The sequence below is a fragment of the Emys orbicularis genome, chromosome 5, assembly GCF_028017835.1.
Source record: "Emys orbicularis isolate rEmyOrb1 chromosome 5, rEmyOrb1.hap1, whole genome shotgun sequence".
NCBI classification, from domain to species: Eukaryota; Metazoa; Chordata; order Testudines; family Emydidae; genus Emys; species Emys orbicularis.
In genome coordinates this window covers 96703119-96720957 of record NC_088687.1, presented here as the reverse complement: position 1 = coordinate 96720957, position 17839 = coordinate 96703119, and the positions used below count along the sequence as shown (strand labels likewise).

Sequence of the window (17839 nt, the reverse complement as noted above, 5' to 3'; positions counted from 1 at the left end):
ACCAAGTACAAGGGATGGATTCAGTGCAGTCTCTGGGAGAGATGAGTTACCTGTTCCCCACAGTACAGGTTCCACTTAGCACTAAAACAACTTAGTAATCAGATATTGAAGAAGTTAAAAAATTGCAATTAATGTGAAGAAATATGTGAAAATCTAGCTGGAGCATGGATTCTCCTTAAATAAAATTCTTCTCCCCTTAGCACTTCTCCACCCTTTAGATGATTGTGAACAAAAGATCATTATGAAGTCTGCTAACCCTTCAATAGAGTGATTTGTTGAAAGGACAGCATGCTTCTTCAGAAGCCTCTGGAAGCCAATCAGGTGCCATTAGCCTGCAAGGGAAGATCAACAAAGCATGTCCCTTACCAAAACAGGAAAAGTGTGTCCCTCCCACAAACTGCAGGCTGTAATGATCAATCCATGACAGCTCCAACCACAGCCGACATCAGATCATGAGTATACCCAGTTTTATAGATTGAGCCAACCACCATATACAATAGTGCTGTGGATGTCATGAAGGCCACAGTGCTGCTGGAACTAGGTGTCGGGGGGGGGAGGGAGTGTGCTACCACACCCTCTGGCTTGAATAACAAACACCAAATACATGGTTTCTATCATCAGCACCCCCACTATAAAAATTGTTCCAGCACCCCTGGATGGCCATGAAAACCATCAGCTGACTCAGAAAATCCATCATCCACATCAATTATGAAGTAACTGAGCCACAGCACATCAAACAAAAACTACTACTACTTTTAGGCAGAGATGGGTCTGTACCCCTAAATTGAAATCATGTGCCAATTGTCCCCTGGTACATAGTGTTTGGATCCAGGATTTTGGTTCAACCTATTACAGGAATAGGGGGCATTTGTTTGGCTTGGATTGTGATCTGAACTTCTCCAAAGTCTAGGAATGCTCAGGTGAAGGGTGCTTGATTTGGGACTGTTATTACTTGAAAAAAATAGTTTTATCTTTTAGGATGGAGCAAAAAAACCCCACCCCTAGTTTAGATGAAATTTTTAGAGGACCTCCCCGCAGTACCTGGTTTTGGCAAAGGTTTCTTCCTCCCATTCTTGTATGGGTTTGCAGTGGTTTAGTATAATGCCGTCCTTGTCCTTTGACTCCCCCTCCACCGTGACAGGCCCCCTTGGAGGGACGTTTTGCCTAGCGCTTGAACTGCTCAGAACTCCTCAGCGCTCCCACTGTCTATTTGAGGAACAAGCCGTCCCGACTGAGCACTTGCTTTAAGTATGCATAGTCATGTGCACTGGTGCTCAGGATCCTTGAAGTTTCTGCCTTGGGTAGCAAACACCGGAATCAGCAGAGGGTGGGCGTTATGTTTTCCCTGCGTAAAACCCCCTTGGGAAACTCCGAGGCTTATTTGTTGCCCTATTACAATGATTTCTGCATTTCACATTCGGATGGGGAAATAAACAAACATCTAGGTGTACGCAGACTGGGATCACGGATCCCTCAAGCACCTTTGTGCTGTGGTGAAAGGGGGCGGATTGTAGCCGTCACATTCCTGTTCATCAACATTCAGGAAATGTCTGGAAGGAAAATAACAGACTGATGCTTTGAAGTGCCTCTTCCAACCACCCCCCTTCCCCTCAGCGTTCTCACGTCAAACCCGCTGGGAGAGGTGAGAGTTGGTGGTGTGACATCTATGCAGTCAATACGTGCACGCATTGTGACCAGCTGTGCCACAGCAGCATGCCTGTTGCAGTGTTGTGTCTCTCCATGATGCACACATAGGATTCCTTCCCAGGTGTGTCTGCCACCCCTCGGGAGCCGCATAAGCTATCCATTGTGCTAAAATACAACAAAGGAACAAAACCAAGACAGGGTGTAGGCTCCCGTTGTATGCGGAGGGCTGCGAGGAAGAGAGGTAATAGCGATCAGGTGTAGCACACGCTTTTGCTGATGCCTGCCGGTGCGGGAGGGGCGGGGCGGGTACTTGCCACTTATGTGATGGCTGTAGATGTGCGGAGCCGAGTGGCTCTCACGTTTGTGGAGCTGCTGTTGCCCATGTCAGTTACAATAGAGGCTTTTGCTCCAGCCACAAACATAATCGGAGAACAGCTCGTTGGCTTGCTGCTTCTCTTATTCCACCTCCTCCCTCCCCCCCATCAGAGAAACGGTAACCAGGTCTGCCCCAGAACACTTTCCACGGCCGGCTATGTCCCGAACCATTTCCTGTGCTCTAAGCTCCGTCCAGATCGACAGCCTTCAGTTGCAATGTGCAATCGGGGACTGTCCACACTAGATGCCAAAGCAGCGCCTGGTTCTGTCTGAGCCCACCACGCTGGGCTCAGCTTGTGTGGGGGAGAAAACCTTGCTGCCACAGCAGGTGCTTTCCTGATCTGCTCTGAGAAGCCTGGCTGAAGAGATCGGGAACTTTGAGAGGTTTGGATCTGCTGACTCTTTTACACAAATTGTTTTCAAGGCAAAAGGTGTCTTTGGAGATCAAGCGAGCTCCGCGCATGCGTTGGTCTGTTGGGAATTATTGCTCTGCCTTGGACTAAGTTGCATTCCTTGGATCTTCGCAGAGAAGCCAATTCTGCAGACAGAATTAGGAATGTGGCCAGTTCACAGTCGAGAGTATTTTGGGATTCTCTCGTTCCCCGTGATGATAGCCATGGTCTGCTGTGCGCAAAGGTGAGCGTTATTCTCTGGTGTGCTCTCTCCCGGTTGTGTTGGTGCCTGTGCGAATTGTTGATCTAATTATTTTTGGAGGTGTACGTGCATTTGTTTTTCTGTCTGCCTGCAGTTTTAGCGTTGATTCTCAATCCAATCCGTCCTTGTTCCCTTCAGCGTTAATGAGCCTAGCAACATGTCTTACGTGAAAGAGACAGTGGACAGATTGCTCCATGGATACGACATTCGCTTGAGGCCAGACTTTGGAGGTAATTTGTCAGTCTTTTTCAACGTGTAACACAACCGTGTTGCATTTCCTGTATCAGAGGGAAACGTCAGTTCAAATGCAAATTAGTCCTTATAAATGGTTGTGGGCCAATTTATGACCAAGTACACACACAAACACACATACTCACATGCGTGCACACACCTCCTGATGTACCCAACTCACACATGCAAACACACACACATTTATATATGCCACTCCACAGCCAGGCACAGGGATGATGCTTTTAAATGTCTATGATGTGCATAACAAAACCCCGTTTCCGATTGAAGGTGCTCCTGTTGATGTCGGGATGAGGATAGACATTGCCAATATAGACATGGTCTCAGAGGTCAACATGGTGAGTACACGCTCTGAATTAAACCAGAGCTCTGAAATTGGCACATTTTGTGTCTGCCCCTTAGAGTTCAGTTGGAGGGGGGGGGGGGGGGGTCTCAGACTTGTATCTGTGCAGCTTTTTCTTTCATGCCAGAACAAGGGACGATGAGCGGAGAGTTAAACACGTTGAGTGCTCTGTGGAGACGAGCTGTTGATAGCTGCGCTGGGGAAACCTGTTTGGGACGAATTTGCACAGGACTGTACCTTCTCCTCCTTTCATGTCCTTTTAAAATACGGCACGACGCCATCTGCCGATCATTGCGCCTTACTGCCTTTCAGCACCAAGGACAGCTCCACGCTTCCTCGCTCTCTCCGCCTCCAGAGCCCGGGCGGCTGGAGCCGAGAGTCGGGAATAAATAATAAATAATAATAATAATAATAATAAAAGGCATATTTGACACAATGACAACGCTGCATTTGTGGAGTCTGAGGGGCGGGATCTAGGGGCAACCGTGCTTCCCTCGGAAGGAATAGCTACAGCTAAGGCAAGCTGACTGTCGACTGGTCAGGAGACAGCAACCTGTGCCAAGGCAAAGGATCTCTAACAGTGTTCAAGGTGGGAAAAGGGATGGTGGATTTTGCGTGTCTCTGTATGCAACTTGTAGAGCTACATATTCAGACTGCAGGAGCAGAAATCTGCTCTGGCTGAACCTCCCATTTGCTTTTGGACCCCAAAGGCACCTGTGGGGAGGGGCGAGATCGTTGTATTAGGAAGTTAGAGGGCAAAGTGTAGTCTGTTTATATTTTAATCTCCTCTTGTGATTTGGTGTGGAGGAAATAGTCAAAGCAACAGTAGCTGCTGCTAGGCTGTCTGCTAAGCACCATGTTCTGCGTAAGTAACAATGCTGCCGAGACTCAGGGCTGGCAGAATTGGTACTGCTTGAGACAGAGCAGAAGCCTGTTGATTTCCCTCTAGTATTCCAGAGTTCTCTTGCGTGGGGCGGGTGGATTGTAATTGCTGAATGACTGACACATTTTAGCTGTAATGTGAAGTACTTTATCACTCCACACGCAAATATGTCGTTGAGGATTTTAACAGCAATGGGGGGAAGAGGGGGAGGAGGTTGAACGGCTTCCATCACGTTTTAGTTCGGTATCCAATCTCTCATAAATTGCCTGCTAAAAGCAAACAGTTTGATATTGCAGATTGGATTCACATACTTTGAGTAGCAGGATTAATAGCAAATGTCTGTGTAAAGCAATTCAGGGCTGCTCAGAAGAAAAGTCATTTCTATAATTTGAATATACTTAAATCAGAATTTTGAAATTGCTCATTGCATTTAAATATATGTATTATAGAAGGTTTTTGTTTTACTCTTGATGTTTTCACCCCAAGTCAACTATATATATTTGAAATATTCAGAAATATTAAAGATTCCTGGTACATATTTTTGACAGATGGACAGACTGAATTTCTCTGTCAATTGATTTAGATGGTAGAGATAAAGGCTATTATAAAGAAAGAACATCACCTTCACAAACTAAAAACTTCTCAACATAAAAGCAAAGAAAAAGAAAACTAATGCTGGAAAGCGCTTTTTTTTTTCATTGGGAAAAAGAAAAAAGTGTATATACATGAGGGAAGCTCCACAGCTAAATAGCAAAATTAGACAAATGAAAACTGGTTGAGGGTCAAAAAAAATGTAACTTCAGACAAAGATGTGTGCTACATTGTACTTGATTGTGTTAATTTCATTGCTGAGATGACTGAATGATAACAGTTATGAATGCAAAAGTAAAGCACAAAATATCTAGAGCTGGGCTGGTTTCACATTCTCTTCCTATACTAGAGACAATGAAAATCAGTTAGAACTTTTAATCCCATCAAAATCATTTCGGATTAATATACTTCAAGGGCATTTTGGTGGTGGTGGGGGCAGTCTCAAATGAAAATCTAAGGTACTTTTGTCCCATCTGAAGAGGAACATCTATGCAGCTAAGAGGAACTGGATAGCTGTGCTTTGTTTTGATACTAGCTGTCAGTTTATTGAAATTTCACAAAGTACTAAGACATTTATCAGTCTCAAAATAATTTCCCTTTTCCTAATATTCCTACAGTCTAATATTTATCACTGGAATGCTTAAAAAGACAGTATTTTTCTCTTCAGATTTATTTTTACTACTCAACTGTATATCTTAATTTTCTGTTGTTGAATAAATATAGTTATATTTATTTTAGTGTCACAGTTATGTTGTAAGTTCTTTGGGGCAGGGACTGTTTTCACTATATGTGTTGTGCCCAGCACAATGGGGCCATGAATGGGACATAAAAGTTGTATCTTAATTCAAATGTTAAGTAATAATAAACAGTAGGTGGGAGACGGGAAAACACAATGGACAGACTTTGCAAATTCTAACTTGCAGAGTTCCTGCTGAATTTTCCTTTCAAAGAGAAAATGTTAGAGACTGTGCAGATGGGGTGGAGGAAAGAGCACATAAAACTTGCATATGTCAAGGATAAGCAAGGAGGACAAACCCTATCCTCACCTCCAAACCATTCCCTGGGAGCAGGGTCAGACTCGCCAAACTAGTCACTGAGGAAATCATCCCTTCTAACATAATTGCTGCCTTAGATGATGTGTCTACCCCTGCCATGACTTTATGCTGACATCCTTTTCAGGGGGGCAGGAGCAAAGTGAAATTAATGCCAACACTAATGGTACTAAAGGCCTTATTCTGCGAGGTGCAGAGCATGCTGGATACTCAAATAGGAGTTTAGGGGGCCATGCCACAGGAGGCACACAGTGCTGTGCAGGGTTAATTATGTTGTATTTTCCAGCAGTATTTCCACTTGGGGCTGCATAGAGCATAATCCATAATGTGTCTGCCCTCCCCCAGCTCCTCTCCCTTCCCACACCAGCACAACAAAGTTTGCAGATAAAAAAATTGGGGGGAGTTGCACTGACACAACCATTCTGATAATGGTCTCTTTAAGCTAGCAGAGAAAGGTATAATATGATCCAATGACTGAAAGCTGAAGCTAGACAAATTCAGACTGGAAATAAGGTGTAATTTCTTAACAGTGAGGGTAATTAACCATTGGAACAATTTACCACGTGTCCTGGTGGATTTTCCATCGCTGACAATTTTTAAATCAAGACTGGATGTTTTTCTAAAAGATATGGGGAAGTTCTATGGCCTGTGTTATACAGGAGGTCAGACTAGATGATCACAATTGTCCCCTCTGGCCTTGGAATCGCTGGATCATAGATTCATAATTATGAAAAAACTGACAAGTCTAGAGACGCTTCACTCAAATGTTGGCTTTCCTACTTTCCTATTTCTGTCTTGCTTTACCATCACAGAGATGTACTTTGCAATCTGGTTTACTATAGTGAAATAAACTTAAATTAACGTACAGATGGTCCAATGGTTACAGCACTAGCCTGGGACTCAGCACTTCTGCAAATCAAGCCACTTAGGTACCTTGCTTTAGGTACCAAGTTTTTACAACCTGATCCAAACCTTCACTTCCTCTTTCTATTTATGCTTAGGAAATACTAACTGATATACTGACAAATGCTTCAAACCAGACAGTTATCCTTTCATTTTCATTAAATTTCCAAGGCCAACAAGGTGGCCCTCTTCACATTTTCAAAATGCTTGAGCCTCATTAGCTAACTTCTGACCTCATGCCCCCTTTCCATTCCCTCTGCTGCTGCTTCCCCTTGCTAAATTACTTATTTATATACACCTACTTTAAAAGCTATTTAAAAACATTTCTAGCATAATAAGAACCAGCATTTTGTTGTTGTTGTTGTTGGTTTATCTGTTTACAAAGCAGCAGCAATGAAGTTTCCCTGTTAGGAATTGTTACGCCTCAGGTATACCTCAGGTAGCTTTTTCACTGGGGAATTTAATTATAGCCTAAGAGTAGTATTACTGCTTGAATCTAAACCTATGCTACAGCCCTGATCCAAAGGCCACTGAAGTGGAGGAAAGCCCATGTAATATATATCAATATATGACTTTGTAATACACATTTCCAAACTAAATGGAGCCAAATGGTGATATTTAGCCACCACCCTCCGTAACAGACTGTTTGTAGCCACACTGCCCCAGAAGGTGTTCAGGGAGGGGTTATGCCTCTGGTGTCACTGTGGAGACTACACTGTGCTTTAGATTGGTGCAGTCTCCTCTGCTTATACTACAGGGCCCTGGACCCACTTCCTTCTTGCCTCACTTCCTTTCTAGCGCTGGGCAGAGAGAGCAGTCCCTATGCTCTTTCCAGTGCAAGTCTGCAGCTGTGTCTGGCCCTGCAGTTTTTTTTTCAAGCTCCATGAGATGTTATTGGCATGACAAGTTATACAAATGTTGCCAAAGCAATTAAAACCACAGCCTCCTCCCCCTCTGTGTGCCCAAGTACAGGCCTGTCTCAATCCGGACCACAAGCAGAACAGTCAAAACTATTTTGAAAATGTCCTTAAATACTGAGAGTAAAATGTAAATAGTTTCACCCTGGTTTTTAAAGGCGCTGAGGTCCAGATCTTCAAAAGTATTTAGGCACTAACTCCCATCATCTGGTCCCGAGCACCCACCACTCCCATTGGTTTCAGTGGGAGCTGCAAATACTCAGTATCTGTGAAATTCAGCTCCTTTATTTGTTCAGAATGAAAAATGTTGCTGCCTGTTAATTTTCTTGCCATCTGCTTAAACATGCTTGCAATCATCATGCTATGAAAACAATGAAAACTTATTTGCAAACTTTGGTCTCCATTATATTCCAAGAGATCTTTATGATGGGGAAATTGCTCCATTGCTGAAAGACAACAATCATTTTGAACACAGGATACTGAGATGAGACTATAAAGTGTGAAGTAAGATGTACAGGACAATTGTGTTTTGTTAATGATGCTATTAACAGCTTATCATAACACAATCACCACATCCCTCAAGGCACATTAACTCTCCCTCATTTAGGGTAATGTGGCTCAGACAGTATCACATGAAGAATATGAAAGTAAGGCCTGCAACCCTTACTCATGTGAGTAGTCCTCACTGATTGACTTCAATGGGACTAGTTTGCATGTGTAAGGATTGCTGGACTGGGCCCGTAATGTGTACCACCGACTACAGAATCCGCTACAGAGCTCCTACTGGGACAAAAGGAATGAATTTGGTCCATCATTGTTATTACACTAATTAAGGAGTCTATAGCTCTGCTTAAGTGAAATGTGGCCTGCCCAGTGGAAGAATGTGATCCTGGGTCTGTGAATCACAGCCATGATAGGCTGGCTATTACCTCACCCTGGCTCTTGAACTAAACCTCTCCTTTTGTTTTACTAGGCACCATTCATTTTCTATTAAACACATTAGTGTTGTGTGTGTTTTAGTTTAGTTTTATTTAAAAGGAGCTGCCACTGCTCTCTTAGCGTTTCCGGGCCAGTATCACAAAAGGCACAAGAGGATGCAAGTTACACCTTCTACTGCCTACTGGGCACCTGTGCTGCTGGAGCCATTCATTCACCTAGAAGGACAGGTGGCAGCACTGCCAGCCCCCCTCCTCCCCAGGTGAAAGCACTCTGCCAGTGCAAGAGGCTTTTTATTTGTCTGGACTCCACATGTTCCCTGCTGAAGGAGTCTCCCCAGGAAATGCACTGAAGCAGCATGTCATCTGGCTGACTTTCTCCACATGGAGCCATATTTTCAAAACCAGAGGGCCAGATTTTGAAGCACTCAGCACCCACCAATGAGGTCAGATTTTCAACCTAGATGCTTATTTGGGCACTTAAATCAGAATGGAGTTCCTTTGACAATCTGACCCTTAGTGGAGCCATGTTTGGGCAGCTGGCACTGCTCTGAATTTGCCCCTGATGGACTTACCATCACTGTGGGGCTAACAGCCTGGTTTCTGTATCTGCGTGAAATCTGTCCCCAGACTTGCTGCAACTTTAGCTTAGACTCTAGAAAAAGGACTACTGTGAACTCTATGAATACCATCAGGAATAATAGACTGTGCAGCTTGCCCAATGATGGAGCCTTTTGAAAATATACCCTTCTAATGTGAAACATCTCACCCATTTGGGTATTGAAACTCACCCGGTCTTGTAATCAACCCTGCTGGTACTTTCCCCAAATTATTTATTTTATGTCTACTCATCTCCTTTGGACTGCATTGTTTTATAGTTATTGTGTTTAGTAGTTTACTTCTACTGCTACTGCACTGAGCTTTTTCAGTGACTTTCACATAAAGAATTAATCCAAGCATCCATTCTCATGACCTCCCTGTTTGGGATTTAGGTTTGTTGTGTTATACTCATTTTACAGGTGGGTAGACTCCGGCACCGGGAGAATATATGACTTGCCTTATATTAATCAGCAAATCAATGGCAGAGGCCAAAGTGGGACCAGTAGTACTGGCCCCATTCCCCTGTTCTAGTCACTGTACACACTCCCTCCTTCCCTAATGTACCATGAGACACGGTTAATAGGTTTATTTTTGCATCTTTGTTATAGTAATTGAAATTTACAAAGTGTTTCCTTTCAAAACTACAAGGTGACCCTTTTGCTTTGTCTCAGTTAATGATGTTTGACTAATTTTCCGCCATGACAGAATTCTTATGAAAGTATATTAGACCTTTACATGAATATGAAATGAGTTCATTAGGAACCGTGCTATGACAAAATCTATTAAATTTCTGTGACATGATTTGTCTGGTTTACTGCAATACCTTGACCCAAGTTAACAAAACAGGCTACTTATAGAAGATGCCAAAGAATACGTCTGGGTAGTATGATGCATGGTAGCTGTGTTCAAGCTTTAGGGCAAACAAATGAAGAGAGTATATCTATATCTACCAGAAAATGGTCACTCAGAAGTGGGCCTCAGAAAAGAATCATTCACATGCAAGAAATGAGTTAAAATGTTACCTCCAAAAACTTTTCCCCAACAGTCTCCATTCAATGGCACAGAGGTCAAAGCATTTGTGGAAGTAGATTAGCAAAAATCTTAGTTGCATGTGCTTATAGAGATCTGAAAACTCATGTATTGTATAAAAACAGACACAGACTTGTTTATACAGCAACCAAATAAAAACCTGTTTCCATAGTTTGTAGGGTTCAGTTCCTGATCTACAACACTGAAAATACTCTCATGCTAGAGCTTCTATACTGGTACATGGCCCTGATTTAGCAAAGCACCTAAGCACATGAGTAGCACTGTTTAAGTCTGGCAGCACCCATGAAGGAAACTGTGCCATCAGAATGAATGAGGATGCTTTCAGGGTTCTTATGTTAAGTATATGCTTAAGGGACCTTGCTGTGTCAGGGTTGGAATGACTAACCTCAAGCCATTGGGGCTAACTTTATCTAATAAGTGGGTTCCTAGGGCTTAAGACTAGACTGGCCTTTTCAGTTGGCAAGAATTCCCCACTGGAATACTATCCACTACCTTACAGAATGCTAGGAACCATTAGGAAAGGGACAGATAATAAGATGGAAACTAACATAATGCTATTATATAAATCTATGGTATGCCCACGCCTTGAATACTATGTGAAAATCTGGTTGCCCCATCTCAAAAAAGATGTATTAGAATTGGGAAAAGTACAGAGAAGGGCAACAAAAATGACTTGAGGTATGGAACAGCTTCCATGTGAAGAGAGCTTCAAAAACCTGGGACTGTTCATAAGAACAAAAAACGGGCATACTGGATCAGACCAAAGGTCCATCTAGCCCAGTATCCTGTCTTCTGACAGTGGCCAATGCCAGGTGCCCCTGCCCAGAGGTAGAGTTATAGACTCCGTCCTGCCTCATTGCTGTATATTGTTAGTGAATCCTCGAGAATCTCTTGACAGATGTAGTGACCACACACATTACATTCCCTGATACCTTACAAGAAGATGAGTCCCTCCAGGGCTGACTGACAGGGGTGATTTTTAACGTTTGGCTCTGTCCTGAAAAGTGGCTGTAAAGATGGCATTGTGGGGTCCCATGATTTTTATCTTTCAGTCACATAGCAAATGTGCTCAGTTTACACAACTAAAAAGATGCTTTTCATAACTGTCAGTCATGCAAACTCAGCCTGCATTCCAAACTTCCAACACAGTTCTTTCTGGCTCCTTTATCACAATCGCTAAAGCTTCTTCAAGAAGAATTTAATTAACAGTGGTACAGCGGCTCAGCAGAGTGAAGTGGAATAAAAATCTTTGCCAGAAAATTAAGCAGATATGACTAAATCTGGTGAAGAAGCCCATCTGTTGAAGAAGAAGGAACTCTCGATACAGAATTAACATGGTGAAACTCTTTGGGGCTATGTTATACAGGAAATCAGGCTAGATGATCATAATGGTCTCTCTCAGCCTTAAAATCCGTGAAGGGGCCATTTCTTTCAGGCCTTTTACTGCTGATAATAGCACTCTAAAGTTGAACATCTGTAATGGAAGTGTCCCAGCTGAAAATTTCAGTATGGAGCTGATGCTGTTAGCACAGAGATGAGGCCCATTGGGTTGAAAATTCCACCACATTGCTCCCCTTTTAACAATAAAGGAGTCAGGATTCTCATTTCCAGCAAAGGAGATACTGTCTTATCCAGAGACTAGGAACTTGAGCCAACTTCTAGTCTTCCCAGACAGAATTTTGGATGGCAAAGATACTTCCCTCAACAACTACACTGTTATTTATTTAAAAAACAACAACAAGGTCTGGAACCACACAGTAGTAATTAGTACAGCACTATGGCTGTGGTAACTACTATAGATATTGTGGTCCTAGCAGGGGAGAAGAGTCCCAGGACCATGAGGTATTACTCTTTACATGTCTTGTTCCCTTGTATAACTCAAACTTTCACCTGTGGCATGGGTGTTTACCCTGGTGCATCAGGCTGACCCGTCTGTAGAATAGGTGGCCTGACAGAGCAAGGAACTGAATCTGAGTCTCCTGAGTTCCAAGCTAGCACCCTCGTCACTACGAACTTGAAGTCTCAGCAAGTTTAAAAAAAAAAAAAAAAAACCTGTTCAATTATTCTGTAAACTATTTGGGGAGGAAATACAATTGAAATAATAGAGACTATTTTTGATTTGCTATTTTGGATGTTTTTATAATATTACCAGTCCAGTACCTCTAATACTATCAAATAAGTAACTTCTATACTATGATCATTAGTTAGATTGTAAGTAGATCTTGTTAAAAAATAGTAAGAATTTTGCAAGAACTCTTCACCAGCATGAACATACAGTATAAGTATCATGAGGTTGTATCTATCTTTTATAGTTGGGGAGTCTCATTCAAATGATGATTTATTATAGCCAGGGAAGGTGTAATCACCAAACTAACCTAATTATTTTGCCTCCGGGCCTACAAAAGAAGCAGGTCACCCAAAAAGCATCCTGTTTAGTGAATATTGGTATGGGAAGGAAGAGATGAAGGCTCTGTGAGGGAGAGTAAAGGAGTATATCATGCTGTACATTTCTTTAGAACAAGGGAGTGTACGCAAAAGGGGTGTATGGATAGATGGGGACAGAAGGAATTTAGACCTAGACTGAGCCATTAGGCTGAGTAGCACAGAAAGTGACTCAGAGACCCCCTGATTCCCTTTGTTCCCAAAGGAGAATAATTTACTGCAGCCCTTTGCTGAATGTAGATTATTCCCCAACTTGCGTCAGCTCAGCCCTGCTGGTAAACATGTTATGGAGAGTGTATCCTATGCTCAGCCTATTCCCACACCTTTGTGCCTACCTGCTCAAGGGACATGTGAGGTGGAGAAGAGGCACACAGACCCTGCTCTACCCCTCCACCCACTCCCAGGCTTGCAGCCATAATGAGGGAAGTGGCAACCAGAGCTGAGCAAATGAATTTTTTGGTTCGGGGCAGAACGAAAAAGTCCTTAAGAAAATGAGTCAGTTCAGGTCAAACCAAAACTGATTTGTTTAAGTTTTTGCTCATTGAAGCAAAAGCCAAAACACAAAATTTTGGTTTGTAGTCAAATGAAACATTTAGTTGAACCCCTTCCAATTTTATTATTTTGTGTGTGTTTTGGTTTGAGGTGTTTTTCACCATTTTCTAAAAAAACAGTACTATATTTCTAAATCAAACATCATTTCAAATCAAAACATCAAAACACTTTGCAAATTTTAAAAAAATCCAGGTTTTTTTTGTGGGGGGGCCAAATTTGACCCAAATCCACAAATAGTTCTGACGCCCTGTGTGATAAATAAAGTGGTGGGGTAGCTCCCGTTTATGGACATCCAGCCAGCCAGTTAGCTATAAAATTCCTCTTAGTAGCTGTTCTCTACTTGCTTTACCTGTAAAGGGTTAACAAGCCCACAGGTTAAAAAAAAAAAAAAAAAAAAGGAAGTGGGCACCTGACCAAAAGAGCCAATGGGAGGGCTAAAACTTCTTAAAATGGGAAAGAAACTTTCCCTTTGTTTGTTGTTCTCCGGAGAGACGGAGCAGCAATGTTATAAGCACGAATGGTGTGTAAGGCTTGAACCAGGTATGAAAATTCATCTTCCATACCTAGAAGAAATTATTGGACAGGGCATGTTTAAATAGATGCGATTAGGTTTATTTTGGCTTGTGGATCTCCTCTGTGCTAAGCCCAGATGTTTTTGTTTTGCTTGTAACCTTTAAGCTGAACCTCAAGAAAGTTATCTTGATGCTTAATTTTTGTAACTGTTTCTTTTAAGATCTAGCAAAAAGCCTAAGTAACAAATGTATTTCCTTTCTTTTTGTTTTTAATAAATTTTACCTTTTTTAAGAACAGGATTATATTTTGGGTGTCCTAAGAGGTTTGTGCATGTTGTTTGATTAACTGGAAGCCACAGCTAATTTCCTTTGTTTTCTTTCTCAGTTCTTCCCCCGGGGGGGGGGGGGCGCGGAGGTGAAAGGGCTCGAGGGTACCCCACAGGGAGGAATTCCCAAGTGCTCCTTCCTGGGTTCAAAGGGTTGGGTTGTTTGGGGGTTTTTTTTGTTTGTTTGTTTTTGGGTTTTTTTGCATTTGGGTGGTGGCAGTGTTTACCAAGCCAAGGTCAGAGAAAAGCTGTAACCTCGGGAGTGTAATACAAGCCTGGAGTGGCAAGTATTAATTTGTAGAATCCTTGCAGGACTCCACCTTCTGCACTCAGAGTGACAGAGTGGGGATTCAGCCTTGACACCCTGAAAAACGCATGGGGGGGGGCGCAATTTAGTATTTGCCTAAAAAAAATTGCCCAGCTCAAATAGCAAAATAGCTGTGTATGGGTCTTAGTCTCTACTAATCCCCTATGCAGCCCCATAGGGTTGGGTCACAAAGCCCTTAGTGAATGGAGAAATTCTGATACACACCTATAAAGATTAAGAAAATTCAGATTTGAAATTGAGTTTCATATTAGGCAAAGGGTGGAAAGAGGGAATAGAAAATTGAGTAACTAGATGGAATCACCATTGGGGAGGAATGTGAGACCAAATGCATCAAAACCAAGGAAGTGGTATGGGGTGAGAGTATTTGGTAGCATCCAGGAACAGTCTGAAAAACGGAAAGAGACAGACTAATACAGCGGTTCTCAAACTTCATTGCATCGCGGCCCCGTTCTGAGAACAAAAATTACTACACGATCCCAGTTTGGGGGACTGAAACCTGAGCCAGCCCAAGGCTCACTTCCCTATGTGGGGGTCCAAAACTGAAGCCCAAACCTCACCACCCTGGGCAGGGTGCCAAAGCCGAATCCCAAGGACAGTGGGGCTTGGGCTTGGGCTTCAGCCCCAGACCCCAGCAAGTCTAACACCAGCCCTGGTGACCCCATTAAAACAGGACCACGAGCCACTTTGGGGTCCCGACCCACAGTTTGAGAATCGCTGGACTAATGTGTGAGATAACAAATGATCTTCTGCAGAACAGCTGGGAGAATTGTATAAAAATGTATTAAACAGAAATCTTTTGTACTTTTATTATACACAAAACACCTATTAAATTAGTTATGTAAGAAGCAAAGTCAAGCACTAGAAAGTTAGGACATGCCAGATTTATGGCTGCCCATGCAACTTGACTCTGCCTCCAGTCTATGTATCCAACTTGCATACTAAATGAGGGCAGGAGTTCTGCAGAAAGACAAATAGTATGTGATCATGTAATTAAAGATTGCATCATACTGCAGACTCATAAGGGGGCTGAATTAAGGTTGCATGGAGAACTATATATCTGATTTTTCTTAACTTTCAAGTGCTTGGCTTGACAACTTAAATAACGCTCTTTTAATGTAGGGATTTTCGAGAGTAATTTCCTTTGGACTGGTTTTTAAAGAAAAAGTTAAAAATAAACTCTATGCAGTGCAACTGTAACAAACCCTCTCCCCTCACAAATCCTGTTTTGAAGTCAAATCTTCAACACTATAACACAGACAGCTACAACTTGAGCTAGAGGACCAATACCTTAGAGGCAGCAAAAGAAGGCTGTTTGTCTGTGGGTGGGGGATGGGGGGCGAAGAGATGGGCTGGCCCATGTGTTGTCCCTGAATGGGAGGGGAATATGCTGTTGGTGCCATGTGCTGGGTGCAGGGTTCCTGGGACGGGAAAGGATACTGCTCTATTCTCGCCTCCTGGATATAGCTGCTCCAGGATTGCATGGAGCCTGTTGTAATAATTGTGGTCTAGAAGGCCTACCCCAATTGTGAGCTCAACTGAGGGAAAACTGATAAAAATTAATAAAATGATCCAATTGCCTATAATAATAAATACTTATGGGAGAGGTACAAAAAGGAGACAAAAGACTGGGTTAATCCAAACAAAAAGGCCTACTGATACAACCCAAGGACTGTGTTGAGATCATGTCTAGTAAATTAGAGAAGTGTGAGACTGAAAATCAATGGACCAGACTTGGTATGTCATAAATGAGGCCTAATTGGTGAGCAGAATAATAGGAGAATGGGCTATTCCACCTATCATTCCCTTTTGGAGTCCTTAAAAAAATATTTCAGTAGGAGGATCAAATTAGCTGCTGGCTGAGAACCAGGTGGACTGAAAGGAGCAAGCTTTACCATCATGGCTGCCACCTCAACCATCTCTAGCAACCCCAGGTTCCACCATGATGCCACTGGGCCTTCATCACCCTGATCCTGAGAGATAGCCAGACCAGATCAGGCCAGAGAGAGGGACCAAATGGTATTGCCACCTCCACTGGCGCCAGCTAAATCCTGACCACCTCTGGGATGAGAGACTTTGGTTTCTGCTGTCATTTTCCTTCCCCATTTTATTTTTTCTCTTTCCTATTTCTTTCTTTTTGCTTCTGTTTAATAAGAATGTGACTTAGCTGTCCTAGATTGCATCTTTTGCAACATTGCTGTGAGCCCATGCCCAGAGAGGCTAAAGGAAATGCCCTAAACAGCCTGATGTTGGTGTAAGTTTGCCAGGTCTCAGAGTGGCTGATCAGACTGTGTGCTTGGCCCATGTTTCTCTAGCAGTGTGGTTGCAAATGCTGCAGTGAAGACATACCCTGTGGGTACAACTACACTGGAATAAGAGACCCATGGCATGGTGGCTGGCCCAGGTCAGCTGACTTGGGCTCGCGGAGCTAAAAATTGCTGTATAGACATTCGGGCTTGGGCTGGAGTCTGGGCTCTGGGACCCGCCCCCTTCACAGGGTCCCAGAGCTCAGGCTCCAGCCCGAGCTTCAACGTCTACACAGCAATTTTACAGCCCCACAAGCCTGAATCAGCTCACCCAGGCCCGCTAAGGCTGTTACATTGCTGTGTAAACATACTCTAAATGACTGAAACTTACTCAGCAAGGGTCATGCAAAAGACTTTAGCCAGGACTCTGCCCTACAAGAAAATAACACAAACAACAATCTGACCATGCCTTTTGTGTTCAGAATAAACACACAATTTCTATGGGTGAATGCAACCAAAGAAAGTTTAATCTCAGCGCTAACTCGGCCTATAATACTACAATAGCCTAATTTTTATAGGAGTGCTGACTCAGCATAATGCAAAGTTCCCAGAAAGAGAGAGGCTTAATGTCATCTAAAAATTCCCTAATCTATTAATCATCCAAAGAAGGAACAGAAACAATACCGTGAGCAGACACAGAATGGTAATAATAGTAATTGCAGGTAGCAAACCGCTTATGAGCATGTCACAGGTTGAAATATGCTTGCATGAACAAATTCATAAAGATCAAAAATTGTTTGGAACTGAAAAGGAGGCAAAATTCATCAATAAACCATTCACAATGAAGAGTTCCCCAAGCTCTAGTGCAGAAGATGTAGACCGAGGCACATTTTTATTATATAGCAACTCTGTGTTGAAAGGGATGAAGGACATGCAAGAATATTTGAAATGAATACTAATGAGAATGTTCAGCACCTGATTTTAATTTTTTCCAGCAAATACAGAAAAAGAAATCAAGCAATAATACATAAAGGTCAAATCCTTTTATCACTGTCCATTCAAAAATGGAGAATTATATTAAAAGTGAGACATAGAATGCATTCTTAAGTAGGCAGCTTGAGGTTAAACCACTGAGTCACTGTTACTGGAAAGCTTTTCAGCTTATTTTTCATTTGTCTAAATGGGTAAATGATCCGTCAATGAAATGGACCCAGGCAAAATGAATAAAGCAATACTC

General features: G+C 42.6%; 1 protein-coding gene across 2 annotated transcripts in view; it reads left to right on the top strand.

Annotated features, from left to right (window-relative positions):
* The first annotated feature begins 2578 nt into the window (after nucleotides 1-2578).
* GABRB1 (gamma-aminobutyric acid type A receptor subunit beta1) overlaps nucleotides 2579-17839 on the top strand; it is a 252623-nt gene continuing 237362 nt past the window's right edge. For both annotated transcript variants that reach the window (XM_065404762.1, XM_065404761.1), the window contains exons 1-3: nucleotides 2579-2658; nucleotides 2815-2906; nucleotides 3196-3263. In XM_065404762.1, the coding sequence (XP_065260834.1) occupies nucleotides 2579-2658; nucleotides 2815-2906; nucleotides 3196-3263 (240 nt within the window). The remainder of the gene's footprint in view (nucleotides 2659-2814; nucleotides 2907-3195; nucleotides 3264-17839) is intronic.